Source organism: Pleurodeles waltl, chromosome 2_2 (assembly GCF_031143425.1).
Source record: "Pleurodeles waltl isolate 20211129_DDA chromosome 2_2, aPleWal1.hap1.20221129, whole genome shotgun sequence".
Lineage (NCBI taxonomy): Eukaryota > Metazoa > Chordata > Amphibia > Caudata > Salamandridae > Pleurodeles > Pleurodeles waltl.
This window is the reverse complement of record NC_090439.1, coordinates 1,061,873,372-1,061,890,941: the sequence shown is the minus strand read 5'-3', so window position 1 is coordinate 1,061,890,941 and position 17,570 is coordinate 1,061,873,372. Positions and strand designations below refer to the sequence as shown.

The 17,570-nt window shown below is 42.7% G+C and overlaps 1 protein-coding gene across 1 annotated transcript in view; it reads left to right on the top strand.

The window, feature by feature from the left end:
- COL22A1 (collagen type XXII alpha 1 chain) overlaps positions 1 to 17,570 on the top strand; it is a 900,581-nt gene that overhangs the window by 530,804 nt on the left and 352,207 nt on the right. Inside the window, exons 18-21 of the mRNA XM_069220797.1 lie at positions 2,953 to 3,006; positions 11,955 to 12,008; positions 14,299 to 14,343; positions 14,570 to 14,599. Coding sequence (XP_069076898.1) covers positions 2,953 to 3,006; positions 11,955 to 12,008; positions 14,299 to 14,343; positions 14,570 to 14,599 — 183 coding nt within the window. The remainder of the gene's footprint in view (positions 1 to 2,952; positions 3,007 to 11,954; positions 12,009 to 14,298; positions 14,344 to 14,569; positions 14,600 to 17,570) is intronic.

Sequence of the window (17,570 nt, the reverse complement as noted above, 5' to 3'; positions counted from 1 at the left end):
TTTGGACCATTTCCTGTAGACAGTTCATACTCATTCGTCCCGAACACTTGTCTCCTTTGTAAGTTTGTATATAGCATTTCTAGAGCATATACCTATTGAAGGTAAGGAATTGTCATAAATTGACACAGTGCTTTTTATTGTGAATTGAATTGGCTGTAAACATTGCTGAAGTGTATTAACACCAGAAGTAAAGATGTTGGATGCAGATGACATAACCAAATTGACAAAGCCAAATAGCTCTCCTATTTGGCTCTGTTAATATGTTTTTAAGCTATCTTGATTACTGCAGCTCTCTTGCTGTGCAGGGTGGTGGAAAGTAAAAATAAAAAAGTACTATGATGCGGCCGGCATTGAATGCATCATAGTGATGTTTTTCCTTTTGTTTTGTTTACATTTATCCATGCTGCACAGAGGCCGTGCTGCTGTACAAAATGGGGAAAACATAAACTGACAAAGTCAATAGCTTTGCCAATGCTTGTTATATCAATTGTGCACCCCTCTTGTCTTTCATTAAAATGTCTTTTGCCATAGTTTCTTATGGAAATATCTTTTTATTTTGCCTATTTATTGTCACTTGATCTGGACACTCCGGATCCTTATTTCATTTACTTTGTTGTTTATTGGATTTGTCACACATCATACCTCAAGCACTATTCAAATCCTAGGTGGTAATAGTTGAGCCAGCAAGCTTTCAGAGTCCATTGTCGCAAGTGTTCTCCACAAACTAGTTGCCCACCATCCGACATAAAGACAGTCATTGGCAAAGGACATAACCTCAATTGACATATGCAAATATAATAAACAATCCCTGATGACCTCAGTTTGACAGATCACAAATACATCATTTTCAGCGTGGGAATGACACAATCTTTCAACACTGTACCCAAGCTATCTAAAGAAAGCAACAAATCGATATATTACTATTTTTGAATGTATTTTAGTATTTAGTCTCACACAAAAATGTCATTGGTTTTCCATTCCTACTGTGGGTACAGTATTAGGATAGAGCTTCAGAATGTATGTCTTGATTGCCGTGTTTATGATATTCTGTGCCTTGACGAATACGTCCAGAGCTTGTTACGTAATAGGTGTGAATATTATTTGCATATAACTGGGCAGCTAATTAGTTTGCTGTATCAATACTGTGGAGCTCATGAGACTATTGTGCTGAGATCAGGCAGCTCAATCGAAAATGGTGCTACAATTATGGCAATTATGTGGGCATCTCAGCATGGGTGTTAGGGCAGGGTGTTCTCACAAGGGGATGCTACTTTATCAGGCAAGAACACAGATTACTGCATGTTGTTCCCCAAAATCCTGTAATATGCCTCCCACAGTAGATAGACATTGATGGTTCAGGTAATAGTTTTTACTAGCAGAATATATGGTATTTTGCGCCAGATTCGTAATAGAGTCATAAGTACTTTAGAAGGAGCCCTCATTTACAGAGTCCTTCTTCACTGTCTACTGTCGCATGCCAAAAACTGAAGAAGGATTCTTTAATTGTGCATTCTTTCCACAATGCATAAAAACTGCAAATCGACTTCTTGAGAAGTGTTATTAACCTATGTTGGCATCAGGTAAATTTAGGTGGACAAAAGGTGTCATTTTAAGGTCCATCTTAATGTTTTATTGCATAATCCAACTTGATTATTGAAACTCGATAAAATTGCTAACAACTTCTATCTGAAATTACTGCAAATCGAGATTTGAACTTATAACACGCCATCCGTCCCAGCATTCTTCGCCTAAGCATTTTGGAAATCTTAGAGGGATTTATTTCCAGTGTATCCATTTTGGGACGCCCTAGTAGGTACGTGGTCGCTCCAGAGCATTAATTCTGCACTTCAAAAACCTGTACAAAACATAGCACATAATTGTCAATTATACCAAAATATATTTGGATAATCATATATATATATATATATATATATGTTAACCTAAGAAAGAGAAAATGATGAAATACAAGTACATCAAAGCGAAATGTAACACTGCTTACTTCAACAAATTCATGCCAAAAGGTCACTGGCAGTGGCTATTAGAGCCCGAATGTAGAAGCATAGTCACCAAAAGTTTCTCATTATTGCCTTGTCGACAGCTCGCTGAGTTTCCTGATTTTCCCTACACCTACCTAATCGAGTAGTTTTCTCTTGTGAGAGTCGTTTGGGGTTGGTAAATTCAAGCATTTTGTATGTAAGTGCATACCTTGCTTAACTCTTTTTCATGAGTATTTCATACTGCATGGCACTGGTAAGTCATAAGTATTTCGCATGGAGGCGAGTTTCTTATTTAGCTTTTGCTTAAACGTGGCTCTACATAAATAACACTGACATGACAAATGCTTATGGAATCAGCACTGACTGCAAACTAGGTTACTTTACATCATTTTCGTATTTTTTAAGTATTGCACCTACTCCAAAAGGAGAGATGGCACTACTTTCCCTACCCATATTGAATATACCCGCTTCTCCTGTTTTTGGCAGGGAAGCGTTTTGCCATTTCTTATACTTTGCCTTATGAGGAGTTGTTCGAGCAGCTGCTGATTTTTTGGCTGCTGATCAGCTGCAGACAATGGTACAAAGCTGTTTGACCGGGACACAACACAAAGATGCAAATACCGCCCTGTGTTTCTGAGCTCTGCTGTCTGCAGCACATGCACTAACTCAGATATATCTCCAGTTAATGTATGCACTCAAGATGCCAAAAAGAAATGCACAAGTCCCTTCTGTGCCGGGGCAGTGCAGACAATGGGATCATGATGCAGTTGCTGCAGTGTTCCAACATCTTTCACAAATCAAAGATGGCTTCCGACACAAGAGGAATACCCACATCATAGCAGATGGTGATTGCAAGTAAAAAGACCCATGCATGTTTTTGTGGTACCTTGAATATTATCTTGACAGGTGTTTCAGGCGTTTATTGTGTTTTTATGGTAATTTCTTTTTCCCGTAGGGTGAGCGAGGTATTGATGGATTTCCTGGAAAGCCAGGCACGGATGGAGTAAATGTAAGTGCCAACATTACTGTGCCACGTTGGTGTGATGAGTGGAAAAAGATGGGTACAGCTCCCTCACAGAGATAGCGCTATGATAGTGACACAAATAGGTCGAATGTAATCTGCAGGAACAGAAGAGTGTACGAGGCTTGCACAGTTACTCAAGACAATATTAAATATTTCTGCCTTCATGAATAGCTTATAAAACTATTAATAATCTGTTGTTACTGTGGATTTAGGAAAATAGTTTACAGCTGGTTCAGTGTCCTATCATACCATATTTTGTATTTTTCATTCTCTTTATTTTTCTTATTTAAATATTCTGGGAGCACTTGCTCAATTAATTCACAGAACTGTGTTAAAATATAGATTAATACATTAACGGTTGTGAAATGTTTATAAGTTATATTTGTCATGAATTAAAGACACTTCCTTTCTTCTTGAACATTTGTACGTGTCACCAGAGAGAAAATCACAGCTCTGCAGAAATGTAAATACATATCATAATATTAGAATGTTAGAATGTTGGGAGCTGTGTTGGAGAGAGTGGAGTGACGCAGTGCCAACAGTGGGCGGCACTGAACGTCTGCTCCAACATTTCAAGGTTTGACTTTCTCTTTCTCACTTTTAACTGGGACCACTCTAGCCCCCACCCCCCCAAAGTGGTGCAATGCTTTATCAGCATTATACCCCTTCTTCCACAGGACCTACCTGTTGCTAAAGACCACCACCCTTAAGGCTGTAACTCTGGTTCATGCCTTTAACAGCTGTTATAGCACATTAGAGTGGACTATAATGCTACATTAATGTAAATAGAAGATGACCTAGCACATCTGTGCGTGAAATTAAGTTCTAATTGATGCCCTTGCCCCTAAGTGTTTAAAATGTATAGGCCCTCATTATGACCCTGGCCGTCTTCCAACTGCCAGGGTTAATGTGGTGGTATCACTGCCAACAGGCTGGCGGTGAAAACCGCCACATTATGAGTGTGGAGGCTTGGCAGAGAAGTGCATTTCCGACGGCCCACAGAGGACCACTGGCAGTATCATGAGCTGGCCCACTGCCATGGGTTCCGCAGTGGTAGCACCGCCACGAAAACCATGGCGGTAGGGCAACTGGTAACTGGGAATTCCTTCCCTGTCACTAGTAGACGGCTCCCCCACCACACCAGTAAACACCTGACCCCTCTACAGTCATAGCACGCCCAACCCTCCTACAGTCACAGCACCCCACACCCCTACAGTCACAGCGCCCACACCCCGTACAGTCACAGTGCCCCCTACTTACATGATGCCCCACCCCCCTATTTGCATGACACCCCCACCCCACATACATGCACACAGACACCCACACGCACCACGCATACACCCATTCACCCACACTTCCAGACACATATTCACTTACACATCCGAACACGCATAATCACATGCATTCACTCACACATCCAAACACATGTACTGACACACATACACTCATACATCCAAACATGCATACACAAACGCATACACACTGACAAGCAGACACGCATACCCACACGCATTCACTCACACATCCAAACTCGAATACTCACATGCATACACACTGACAAGCAGACATGCACTCACTACAACATTCATACATGCATTCACTTACAAGCATACAACCACGCATACATCACAACACTAACACATTCCCACACGCACAAACACACATTCATACGCAAACGCAGACACCACACACCCACACACAGTACCTCCCACCCTCCCACTACACTCCCCTGTCGGACGCCCGACTTACCTTGTCCACAAGGAGGTCGTCCGGCAGGGAATGGGAAGGGGTGCTGCTACCACTGGAAGTGCCTGCCAACAGGACACCACCAGGCCGTCTTAATGATCATAATATGGCTGGCAGCATCATACTGGCAGGGCGGTGCAGGTGGTAGCACCCCCAGGCGCCACTGCCCGCCAACATGGCTAGTGCTGGATATCTGTCCTACATGTGGCAGAAATCTGTCAGTAACCATATTATGGCGGCGGAAGACTGCCAACATGGCAGTCTTCTGGTACCCATGGCTTTGGCGGTCTCGCTCAGAGACCTCCAAAGTCATAATGAGGGCCTTAGTTCCTAGTGGGGTGCCTCATTCTCTGGTTTCATTAACACAGTTTTTCACAGAGTTGTTGCAGCATTAATGCCAGAGCAGGACTAACGTCTCAGTGGTCAGACCCTACTGTTGAACATAGATGTCCTTCAAAGGTCTGATACCAATAGCCTTTTTTTTCACACCCGTCAAAAAAGTGCACTGGGTTTATCTGATCTCATTACGAGGCTGGCGATCTTCAGACTGCCAGCCAAAGCGGCGGTGTAACCCAGCATTACGACTGTGGCGAATGTGCCACGGTCAGACCGCCAGCACTGCCACGTTTCCGTGGGCCTGGCGGGTCCGCTGGTCTCAATCCATCAGGGTATCGCTGTAAACAGAGCTGCCCTGGGGATTACGACCCCTCTCTCCGCAGGCATTTACATGGCGGTTGCACTGCCATGTAAATGCTGGTGGAGACGGGGTGCTGGGCAGAGCTGGGGCCCCCCTGCCCAGACCCGTTGTGCAAATCAGACAGTGATTTGCACGACGGGTGCTGGTGAACCCGACGCACAACAGCATTGCTGCCAGTCGTATTACGAGCTGGCGTCAATGTTGTTGTGCCTTTCCCGCTGACCCAGTGGGTGGAAACTGTGTTTCTGCCCGCTGACCCAGTGGGAAACTCATTATTGGGCCAGCGGGAAGGAGAATGCACTGGCAATCTCCTGAACACAGGACTTTGGTGGGCAGCCTTTTCTACCCAACAACCTCGTAATGAGGCCCCAGACTCTCTACTGTGCCACGTAACCAGGGTGAACTAGGGTGAACTAGGGTGAACCAGGGTGAACCAGTTCTGCTTAACATCCAGAACCAATCAACTCTGCCTTCACTGACTTGACAAAACCAACCTAGAGAAGCACCTAGTGCCCCCAAAATTGTCACATTTCATACCTCCTTATGCTGTGCAATGGTTGTGGGAGTAAAATGCATTGGCACTACAAAATGCCCTTAAAAATGAATTGAGTTTACCCGCAGAGTAATTAAACCCATATGATTATTAAATATTTACTGTAGTTTGCAATACCTACAAGCACTCTTGACCTGACCTACATGCCGATTCCAAACTTCAGGTGCGGTCTTTCTTTTGTTTCTTACATCTTTTAACACTTGAAATGACTAACACAGTCATCTGATGCAATTAAGAACCATCCTCGTCTATATGCGTCACCTCCCATTTTACATTGCTCTCACGCTGCGGCGGCGCCATTCATCTTCATCTCGCGCACGTTGTTTGTCTGTCCTAGCAGAATGTGATTAACAGTGTATTTCATGTATCTCCAGTTTTCACTCGCTGAGTAAAAGACATATGGCCTTTACAAAATGAGCTGATGAGGAGGGTCGAGTGAATACAAATTATGCCACGTTAACGATTGTTAATGGACACGTTTTAGGGGCATTTATCATTTTTAAAGAAGTAATTGCGAAATTCCTGCAATAAAACACTGCAATGTGTTGAATAGTAATTAGCAGTTCTAGGCTGGTGAGAGGCATTCTAATTGTCTTTCAGTTTAGCCTGTCGCTCTGTATGATGCCTGCCTCCCCGACGTGACTGAGACCTAGCTATCAGTCTTGCAGAAACTGGTCTTCCAATGACGTTCCTCGGGCAAATTGTGGTCACCCGGAACAGACTGGCTCAACATTTAAAAAAAGACAAAAACGAAATACAGAATCTATACATTTTTCCAAAGTTATATCAGAAATCGTTAGTCCTGTTATTTTACTTATCATCAGGAGCGTGGCTTAGTCAGTGAGATTTGGGGTGTGTGAATATCAAATTTCCCAACTAACGAAGCAGTGGGCTGCAAGGTGTAGATATAAAATGGCCAGGCTTTCCACAAGGAACAAGGTCAGGAAGTACAAGGTCAGCACTGATTTCTAGTGATTTGTATTAGGCAGGTCTCTGTCTAAAGTGGCACAATGGGCATAAAACGATGGGTTGGAATACTTCCCTAAGTGGTTGCCTCTGGTTAGGCTATTTGTAAGCATTTTGGGGGTTTGATTACAAATAATATATATTGAAACCTGAGATTCATGCAGCTTTCCAACCCTGCTACGGCCAATGTTTGTGAATTCTAAAAAGTAGTACATTTGCATCCATTCAAGGAGTATTTCTATGTGCGTAAATGTACTCTTTTTGTTGGAAAACTAGTCTCTATATATATATTTAAGTTTCTGCTCCAAAAAATGAACAAGTTAAAAGCTCTTAGAGAAATGAATTTGGGGGTATCACCCCATCCCCCAAATGCTGCACCCCTACCTGTCCCACTTGGGCCTGGTAGTTCTCCCTGGGAATTCGTGATTACAGTCACACACAATGTTGGGGAGGTCCTGCACTGGGATCACTTATTTTAAATGTGTTTTCACTGCACGCACTCTTCTGCGTCTCTGCTACGGGAAACCTTAATGGTACAGTTCTCAAATCAGTGCATGTAGGCAGGGCTCTATGTTTCCAGTCCTCACCCTTTACAAATAATTTTTGCAAGGGACTGACAGCCTCTTTTACAAAGCCCCAATTGCAAAGTGGGAGCTCCATCACATTAATAGGGTGAGCTAGGCCAGAGCCAAGTTAAGGGTCTGGCTTGGCTTTATGAGTCCATGCAATAGCAAGGCCATGAAAATGTTCGACACGTATATTGTGCAACAATCATAATGTATAAATATGATACAGTCTATTCAAAGATCAGAAAAGCATTCATAAGTTTTTCATATCACTGCATAGACAGATATTATTTAAAGAATAGTTTAAAAAAATGAATGTAGCCCTCCACCTACAATCATTAGTGATCTGAGAAACAAGTCAGTAGTCACGTAAGCCCTAAAAGTGGCCTAGATTCTTAATGTTGATGCAGCAACATCATAGTCTATTAAATGAAACACAGCCTGAACTTAAGTATTTAAAAGGGCTCTTGTATGTGAAAATGAAGAAAAAGGTGGTTATGTGAAATCAAATGTTTGCCTGGGATCACACAATTTATACAAGCAAGGAAGCCAGTATTGATTTGAGGTAATTGGGTTTCACATTTTGAAATTCAGCGACCAGGGACTATATTATGTATTGGGCACACTGTTCATGTTTGCCCTACTGCACACTTTTAAATAGGCATGTCAGGTGCAAACATGAACAGTGCACCTGATTACAGTGAATGAGCTGCCCTCGGGGTAGCCCTGAGGGCAGTGCATTCAGTAAAATACAGAGCGGCTGCATTAATCAGCTGCTGCATGTATCGCAGTGCAAGCACCACCTGTCTGCACTTTACAGAGGAGACAGAAGTCTCCTTGCAGATGGGTGCTGTGGGTGACTGCACCCGCCTGTAGGAGGATGTCTAGAGGAGTCCACAGGACTCTCTTTCTCCCCTCCAGAGAGATGCTTTCCAGAGGTGTACTGACAGTGCGCCACCTCTTTGTGGTGCACCGTGAATGTACTTCCTATGGGCCTATTAACCCTGCGTCCACACCTGTAACGCGGCGCAGAGGCCACACACCCATGCAAATGAGGGAAGGCCCTTTCATGAAAGCGCTGGTGCTGCATGTACACCAGTGCTGTCAGTATGAGAGAAGTCACTCCACAAGCATCTGCAACCCCTTCTAAAATATCATTGTGCCCCGGAGTGTACAAAGCTGTCACACGTCTATTGTGCCTCTGTGGCACAATTTATTATATGACCCCTTTGTTGTTGATGGATCACCCTGAAACTTTCCAGGAAAGAGCTGACGTGGATGAGAATTGTTTGGAAAAAATCATGAAGATTCGTCAAATAGCATTAAAGTTATTAGCAAGCTAAAAAGTTAATCTCCTATGACTACGTGGGCCTGACTATAACTACCCAGTTGCAATTGCGACTGGATTATATTCCATAGAAAATGTGTTGTTTGTGTTGACAATAACTTTTGTACCATTTGGCTTCATCTGATGAATCTTCAAAAAACTTCCCAAAAAAGTGCCTTCTTTTGCCTCTTTTGGCCATGGAAAGTTTGGGAGTGATCTCTGTAGCAGAGGGCAAGAAAAGGGAAGGGGGCCCAAAACACAAAATCCCCATGTGTTTATCATAGATTTCTTTAGGAAGCACTACCACAAAAGATTCTGCACAGAATTACATCAAATGTGGCTGGAAGATAGATCTTGGTGTAAATCCATTCAGTAGTTAGTCTCTCAACAGTCTCTGAGGAGCATCAGTTTAAAAACAGTGCATTCTGATTGGCCCAGGGAGCTTTTTTTTTTTTTTTACTTTGGACCAATTTTCTCCTGCAGGAGTCAGACTCCCGCAGGAGCAAAGTCTCGGATTGGCTGACAACAACATGAGAAAAATGCTGCAGGCATCCCTTACAGGACTCAGGGACATAATGCCTGATTTAGTTCTTGGCAGAGGGGACAACTATATCACAAATATGTCGGATAACTTGTCCGCCTTATTACGATTCCATGATATCCCGTGGAGATTGTAATAAGGTGAACGGGATATCCGTCACGTTTGTAATGGAGTATTCCCTCCACCAAGAAATAAATTAGGACCTTAGTCCCCTGTCCTGATGTTTATAAAAATAAAATAACATACGGGGGGCATAGTAGCGAAACCTTGCCCCGCTATACCCGGTGTGGGGAACCTAGAGGGTCCCCTGAGGGCAAAATACACAAACAATTGTAAATTTTTGCAATCAGGCAGGAGTCCAGTAGGATCATGACAAAAAAAAAAAAAATGCCACATTCTTTAATTAAGGGGAGGACGTTGCATGGCCCTCCTCCCAAGCCAGACCTAAATCAAGCCCTAAGTCTGCTGCCAGCCGGTGGGAGGTTTAACATTCTTCCGCAGACTTGGATCACACTTTTGCTTTTAATCAATATTACTCCTACCACAGACTGCTGCTCCCACCATGTGGGGAGCCGGCTAGGGCTGTGGGGGCCCAGGGCCTCCCCCCACTGCTCACAAGGTGTGTGTCAGTGGGTGTCAGTGGGCACCCAGCTCTAATTTTTGCAGAACCTGGGGGCTGGGGTCCTCGGGCCCAAATAGACAAAGGGAGGGGGACCGTGAGCCCCTGTTCCTTTATTAATTATTTAGCTCTGGGGTTAGGGGCCAGGGGCCTAATGAAGCTTGGAGAGGGGGTCTGCATGACACTCTCCTTTTAAATAAAATGTGGCCCTGCTTCCCTTTTTATTGTATTGGCCCCAGGGGATAGGGTCCCAGGTGCCACTTATGCTTGGGGAGGGGACTGTATGCCACCCTTCTCTAAGAATTTCATCCCAGCAGATGGGTCCCTGGGGTCAAAGAAGGCTCATGGAGGGGTGGTCACACACATCCTTTCCTATTCATTGTATTTGGCCCTGGTGATTGGCTATCAGGGCCAAAATAGGCTAGGGATGGGAGCCATGTGCCCCCCCTCTCCTTTATAATATAATGTGGCCCTAGGAGATGGGGTCCCCAGGGCCTAATAAGGCTTGGGGAGGGGGCACATGACACCCTCAACTTTTTATTGAAACTTGGCTCTGAGTGATAGGGTCCCTGGGACCAATTAAGGCTCAGGTTGGGAGGCTGCATGCCCCCTCCCCTTAATATTTATATGTTTTAGCCCTTAGGAATAGCATTCCGTGGCCTGAAGGCCACCACCTGCATAATGAAACCCAAAGGCTGGGGTTGGCAGCCTGTTTGGGGGGGCTTGGCCCCAGGGCCTTGTGGCACACCAAGTACTGTGGCTACATCCCTGCTGCACATGGCCAAAGAGCTGGCTGACAGCAGGGAGTTAGCCGCAATACTAGACTGCAAGCCTGGCCCTGAGGACAACCCCATACACAACCACAGGCCTTGTGCGGCGTGGGATTGGCTGTCTCTAGGTGGCTCCCTGCAGCCACCCCCACTCTGCCCACAATGAAAGGTCATTTGCAGCATGGGGTTGGCTGCTTCTGGGTCGGTTGCCTCACAGCATGACGTTAACAGTGCCTGGCCATGAAGGAGGGTTGGTTTTACGCATGGTAACAAAATATTACTTTACGTTAAAAAAAAAACTAAAATTTTCCTGAAAAAAAAAACAAAGGTTAAAGTAACATTCTAGTTGGGTGAAAAGTTCAGTAACAATGTAACATTGTAAACTCAAAAAAACACAGTTTAGAGGAGAAGAGGTTGTGATTTTGAAAATTTGCAATGAAATGAGGACAACTGGCAGAAATACAATAATGAAGAAGGAGAAGATGGAGGCAAATGCGCATTTGATCTAAAGTAGAATGTGCTCAGAAGGAGGCGGCATGGAAGGAATGGAATGGAAGGATAGGATCACTCTAAAGAAAGGGGGAGGTGAGTTGTTCATGCAGGGTGTTGAGAACAGAGAGGAGGTTTTGTTTTACATAGCATTCCATCTGAAGATTCTGTAGAAAGAAACAACATTGTTTGGATATGTCCTCTAATAGGTACTTCCATAGGTGCTAGAATAAAGAAACAATTTGTCTGCTGCCAGGCTACCGCTGGACCACTGCTTTAGCAAGGACAGTAAATCAGCATAAATTAATGACTGGCTGCAAATATAGGAAGATATCAAGAGCTTTAGGCTGGGCTTGAAGGAAGCAGTAAACTTGTGATCATAGCAACTTGAGAGAATATACAGGGTAAATAATGGAGTCACCATATGGAGACCCCAGAAAGAAAGTAGATTCTGAAACACTGATTCTATTTTGTATTATCATTGTTTCTATGGTTGTATATGCGATGTTCCTTTAAGCACTCAGATGTTTCTGTTCCTATATCAGAAGTGTGCCAGTAAAATAAAGCTCTTTTAGGTAGTTCCAATCAAATATAGGCTACTTTCTGTTGTACCAGCAATTATTACCACTCGCTAAAATGATGTCTTTGTGTATTTGCAGGGACTAAAGGGGAGCACTGGACTCCCGGGTGCTGTCGGGCCTAAAGGAGATAAGGTGAGTTAGAAGGTTTCAAACGGAATCCCAAAGGGCAAAATGTAGGCTTGTGGGATATCTGAATAATTGCAGTCATTCTCGTAATTTTGGGAATTTCCCATTTTGTTTGTTACTCAGAATTACACCACTTTGCATAATTACGTGCCATTTGCAGTAAATATTTGCACCATTTTATAATGAACGCATGGGTACAACAGAACACAAGCCACTGTTGTTCGCGGTGCTTCTGTAACTTTTTGCACTATTGTGTTAGCACATACGATTTTTTATGCACAAGATGCATTCTGTCAAAAACTGATAAAATGCATTTGAATTTTGCATAATTGTGTGTAATTCTGCTGAAATTTAACATAATTATGTAAGAGCAAATTACATGAATTTCTCACCCCCTAACAAAAGCAGACAAATCACTTATGTCAATGCCCCAGATCTCTGATTAACTAAGTTTTGTAAGAAGAGAACGAGCTGTATGAGCGAAATAAATCTGTACTTTTTCTCCACAATAGAGAGAACATAGCCCCAGGAGTGGCTGGCGGGATGGAGAAGGGGCAGGGCGGTGTGGCGTGCTGTGTGTGTGTGGGGGGGCAGGGGGGCTAGGGGGAGGAAACAAGACAAAAATAAATAAGATTTTTTTTTAAACTTACCTTTTTGTGCCGCTCCCATCCGCTCCTTGACTGCAGGCTCAGGCTCCCAGCCTCTTCGAGTCCAATCCTAATGCTGCTTGGATGTTGCTGGCTGGATTGGATTGGATGAAGCGTCCAGCCAGGGCACTCCGTGGCAGACTGAAAGTCTCTGCCTGCTGTGTCCAACCCTCCAAAGCAGTGCCTGCGTTGCTGGGTTGGAGAGAGCCCAGTGCGCATGTGTGTTTGTCTGGCAGAGACAGCCGGCCAAACATACATGCGTACTGAGGGAGAGTACTCCGCCTCTTTTACTATAAAATGATAATAAATATTGTTTATTATCGTTTTATAGCAAAGGTTTTGCAGCTGTTGCTGCTTGTGAGGGGTGGCGTTACTCCACCATAAAGGAGGAGCCACCCCTGCATAGCCCACATCTTAATGGTTAGGTTTGAAGCTGATTTGTAAATTATCATAACTTAGTAGGTGGAAGTTTAAGGCATGTTAGCTCAATCAGTAAATCAATTACTCACTTTTATGTAATAACCCTGTCTTCTGAGTGTAAAGTAGCAGGCGTCGTCTTGACAGGTTCTTTTTTTTGCTAAATGAACTAGAATTAAATGAAAATATATGAGTGAATTCTAACTTTTATAAACACTAGATCATGGTTGTACGTCAGGAAGCCAGCAAGTAAGAGGTAGGATTTAAATTACACCAGCATAATGTCTAAAAGGCTTGAAAACTTGATGTATCCCAGTTTGCTGAATGCTGAGACAATGTTTACACCCCACCCATCCTCCCAGCATCCTCCTGGCTCATTTACTCTGCTGATTTTCTGGTAGTGCATGCGCCCTTAGTGGGACATCTTGAAGTAGCAGACCATGCAGCCTGCAGCCTACATTGTGGGTACCAGGCATGAGTAGCCAGTGAGTTCGAAGTAGATGATCCAATGGGTAGTGGCCATTTTTTAACGCAAATGTGAGTGATTTGTGTGCATTGTGATAGGAATAACAAATTTCTTACATTGCAAATATGCAAGTGGTTAGCAGTTGTCATTTCAGTTGTGTAAATGACGTGTTACTGTCCCAAATAAAATGGGTCCTCAATGTACTTCACAAGAATGAAATCTTACGTTAGCACCTCATGGATTCGCGCGTATAGAACACTCCATACCAATCGTGCAACATATTGAGTTTAAATTCTCTGAGGTGATGACTCTTTTATGTGTTTGATGATGGAAAAACAGATACTATTGCCATTGGGATGTTCCTTCAGAGAATTATTCTATTTCTCTTCCTAATAATGTAATGACACGTATGTTTCTATGGGGGCACGTGACGGCCCATTTATAATCCGGCTCTGATGGACATCATGCAAAAGTATACATCTCAATGTTCCATATGATTGATTCCATATGTCCCATCTTTTTAAAACTTATACTTTGGTCACCTTGCTCGCATCACAGTATTTGTATTTAGATATTTAAATTTCATTCTAAATTAATTTGATTCAAATAATGTTGGCACTATCGCATCCTTTATCGTTCATGATTCTAAATATTTATCATTGCACTTCCTAAAGAACCCATTTCTCCCCTCATGTTCCTTGGTTTTGTTTTCATTGCTTATGACGTAGCATTTTGCATTCTAATTTCTTTCTTGTATCGTTTTCAGGGTGAAATAGGAGTTGCTGGACCTCCAGGCAAACCGGGCGATGTTGTAAGGATTTAATGAGTCCACTTTGTATTTCGTTTATACAGAATATGATTAGACTTGTAATTGTAAAACCTTTCTTCAAATCTAGTACATTCAAATGAGTATGCTGAAAATTGGAATGTTTGCAAAATTAGAAATAGATGCTGCTGATCAGAGAACACCCTTCATATAGTTATGGGATATTTAAATGGATAACATAATTATTTATGCACTGTTTTATGTTCCTTAGGTGCAGAAAGAAGGCCTAAAGGGGGAACAAGTAAGAATTGAATTTATCTTCAATTTTTAGACAATGAAATGTTGTTTTGAACTACAAAAATCTTAACATACTGTGTAATAAATTTGGCATATCATGTGTATGACAAGATCACATGCCTGGTACGAAAACAAGAGACGACAATTTAAAAGGAGTTGGCAGGCAACATTTTGGTTTTGCCAATGCTTGTTTGATTTTGCCTTTTTTTTTTTTTTTGCAAAACATTATTGTTGAGGTAATTGCTGGGCCCTCAATCAATCTACAAAATAACTGGCTAAAAACATAAAAAAAGGTTTTTGATCTGAAAATGCAAATTGCCATACTATTCCCCTGCACTGAAGGAATTACTTTGTGTGGATGTGCTCTTTGTGAAAGAGCATAATGCCATCACTCAAAGCGATGTTAGCCAATGGCTGAAGTGGGCTGACCATTGTCCCATAATCTATGCTGTGGTGGGTGGAAGGGAAATGTGAATGATGCAATAACAGAACAACAGATGAAAGTGGCTGGCTAAAATGCCCTATAAGTTGGTTTATTAGTGCTTTAATAAAATATAAAGGTCCTGGCTACTGCCCGACCTAAAAAGAAGACAATTTGTTTGCATTCTCTAATGTGATATTATTAGTTGCCCTTTAGTATATGTAATTTGTAATTACAGTTGAAATGTGATTTCACTTTTCTGTTAGCTTGTAAGGGCCTCTGGACCCAAAATAAACATTGATAAACTTTTCTATTCTGAGAATAACATTTAAATATGTCATTGGAGATGTAGCATTTGACAGCGGCCACTGAGCTTGATGTCTTTATGCTTGACAAATACTTATTCCTTGTATCAAACTTTTCTTTTCTGGACAAACCCTTGTTGCAACTGCCTTAGCACAACCCCACCCCCTAATACATGAGCTCTTCAGATCTTGCAAATCTGGTTTCAGGCTCAGATACATTTTGTCACGAGCTACTTTCAAGAGGCTGGATTATGCTATCCCTGCCTTGTCTTTGATGATGGTTTTGAGCGATGTCTTGACCTCTAAGTGAAATTACCCTGAGGCAATTATTTACGCTCTTTTCTCATGCACGGAGATCAGTAGCGAAGTCATGAAGTAGTTCTCCTTTTTGCTCCGTGATCATACGCAGAATGTGCTGCCTAAGCATTTCTGATCAGCTTCTCTATCCGCCACATCTGGACTCCTTGGTCCACCGTTTCATCATTCTCGTCCGTTGAAAGAAACTACTGAATAAATAGCACTAAACATCAGCATCACCATTCATCAATGCGTGATCAAAACCAAGCTTCACGCGGGGATCTCTGAATCCTCTGACTTGGAGCAGCGAAAAGAATATCTAAATCCCCGATGAGGCTGGGTGAACTTTCTCATGCAAACCTCTCTCACCCCAGTAATGGCTTGAAATTTTCTCTCCAGCTGAAATTTCCATAATTTTTATCTGCATGTAAAATCCTTCATCTCCCTATCTCCACATTGGCAAACTGCAAACATTGCCTCTTAAATATTGAAATCAAGATTGAAGAACTACCTTCCAGGCTTACATTGCTGTCATCTATGAATAGAGACAATTCAGTCATAAATATGAAATGTGCCAAAATAACAGATAGGTCTGGGGAAGGCTTTGTTACACTTGGCTGTTCAGCTAAACCTAAGTGCTCAGAAGTCATACTTCATCCCTCCTTCACAGATCAACATCGTTAGCTTCCGAAAGATGCCAAAATCAAATCTAAAATGTGGCATTGAACATTGAGTGGAATGCTGCACTCTGTGTACAGCTTCCTGTCTGGAAATAATATCAGAATCCCCCGAGCAACGTCCTCCTAAACATTTTGCAAGATTTCTGTTGTGCTGCCCTAAAACCCTATCTTCTCCCCTCTGTAGATCCCTGCAAAATCTCTTCCAGAAGATACCTCTAAAGTTACACATTTGCACATTTTTAATTTTCAAAGTCCCCCTACTCATATGGGTAAAACAAAATATCTATAATAAAAAATATTTCTCCAGGACTACAGTAGTAAGATGGACACAGAATAAAAGTGGTTTTGAATTACTAAGGCATCCAAAGTCATACGATTTATTTTGACCTTTTCAGAGTTCTCAACAAAGTGCAGCAGAGCAGATGTGATCTGGGGGACAGAGAAATACAACACAAACATTGCTTCTGAGATTGCAGAGCACATTAGGCAAACCAGAGTGAATTTACTGCTAGGATTAAACACCAAGCAGCTCTTAGCAAACAGGAAGGCATTGGGCACTTTACCAATACAGCAGTGAGGTTTCCTGCTGTTGTGTCTCAAACTGAGGGTGTTAACCTCAGGACCATTCAGACGTAAACCAAAGGTTCTTAGTCCTTGCTAATCGCACCCCTAAATGTGGAATGAGGAGCAGGACCAAGTGCTTCCCTTCTGAAGGAAGATACGCATGTGGTTTGTGTTTATCATCTCTGTGGGTTGTAATCTGAGGTGGTCCTAGCGCCCTTCTGTTTCCTCTTCAGGCGGTGGTGCGGTATAATTTAGTATATAGAAGGGGGATTTGCTAGTTTACCTCTTGCAGCAGTGTTTAGACAATGATGCACAAAAGTAAAATCTGTGCAGGGTATAACGTTCTATCAAAGAGAAGGACTTGAGCGCATGAGAGATGGGAAAGCTGATGCCGTCTCTGGGTGCTGACGTGGCGGGTCAGCTGTGTTACAAGCAATTGTGAAGGCTAATTGGGCTTTGACAATGTATTTGTCAAAAGGTGCTTTTTAAAGGCATTTGAGAATCGTAGCAATGGCAAAACAAGCAAACCAACTGAGAACCGAATAAATAAGGGGGCTCAAAGACCAAAGTATTTCCTACTTTTAAAGTATCAATGACATATTGATGTACGCTGATGATGCATTGCCCCATAAGAGCTGGATGTAGGGGTGCTAGGGGTGCTGCAGCACCCCAAGAAATAATCATGCGGAAGTTTGGAAGGTTAATGAA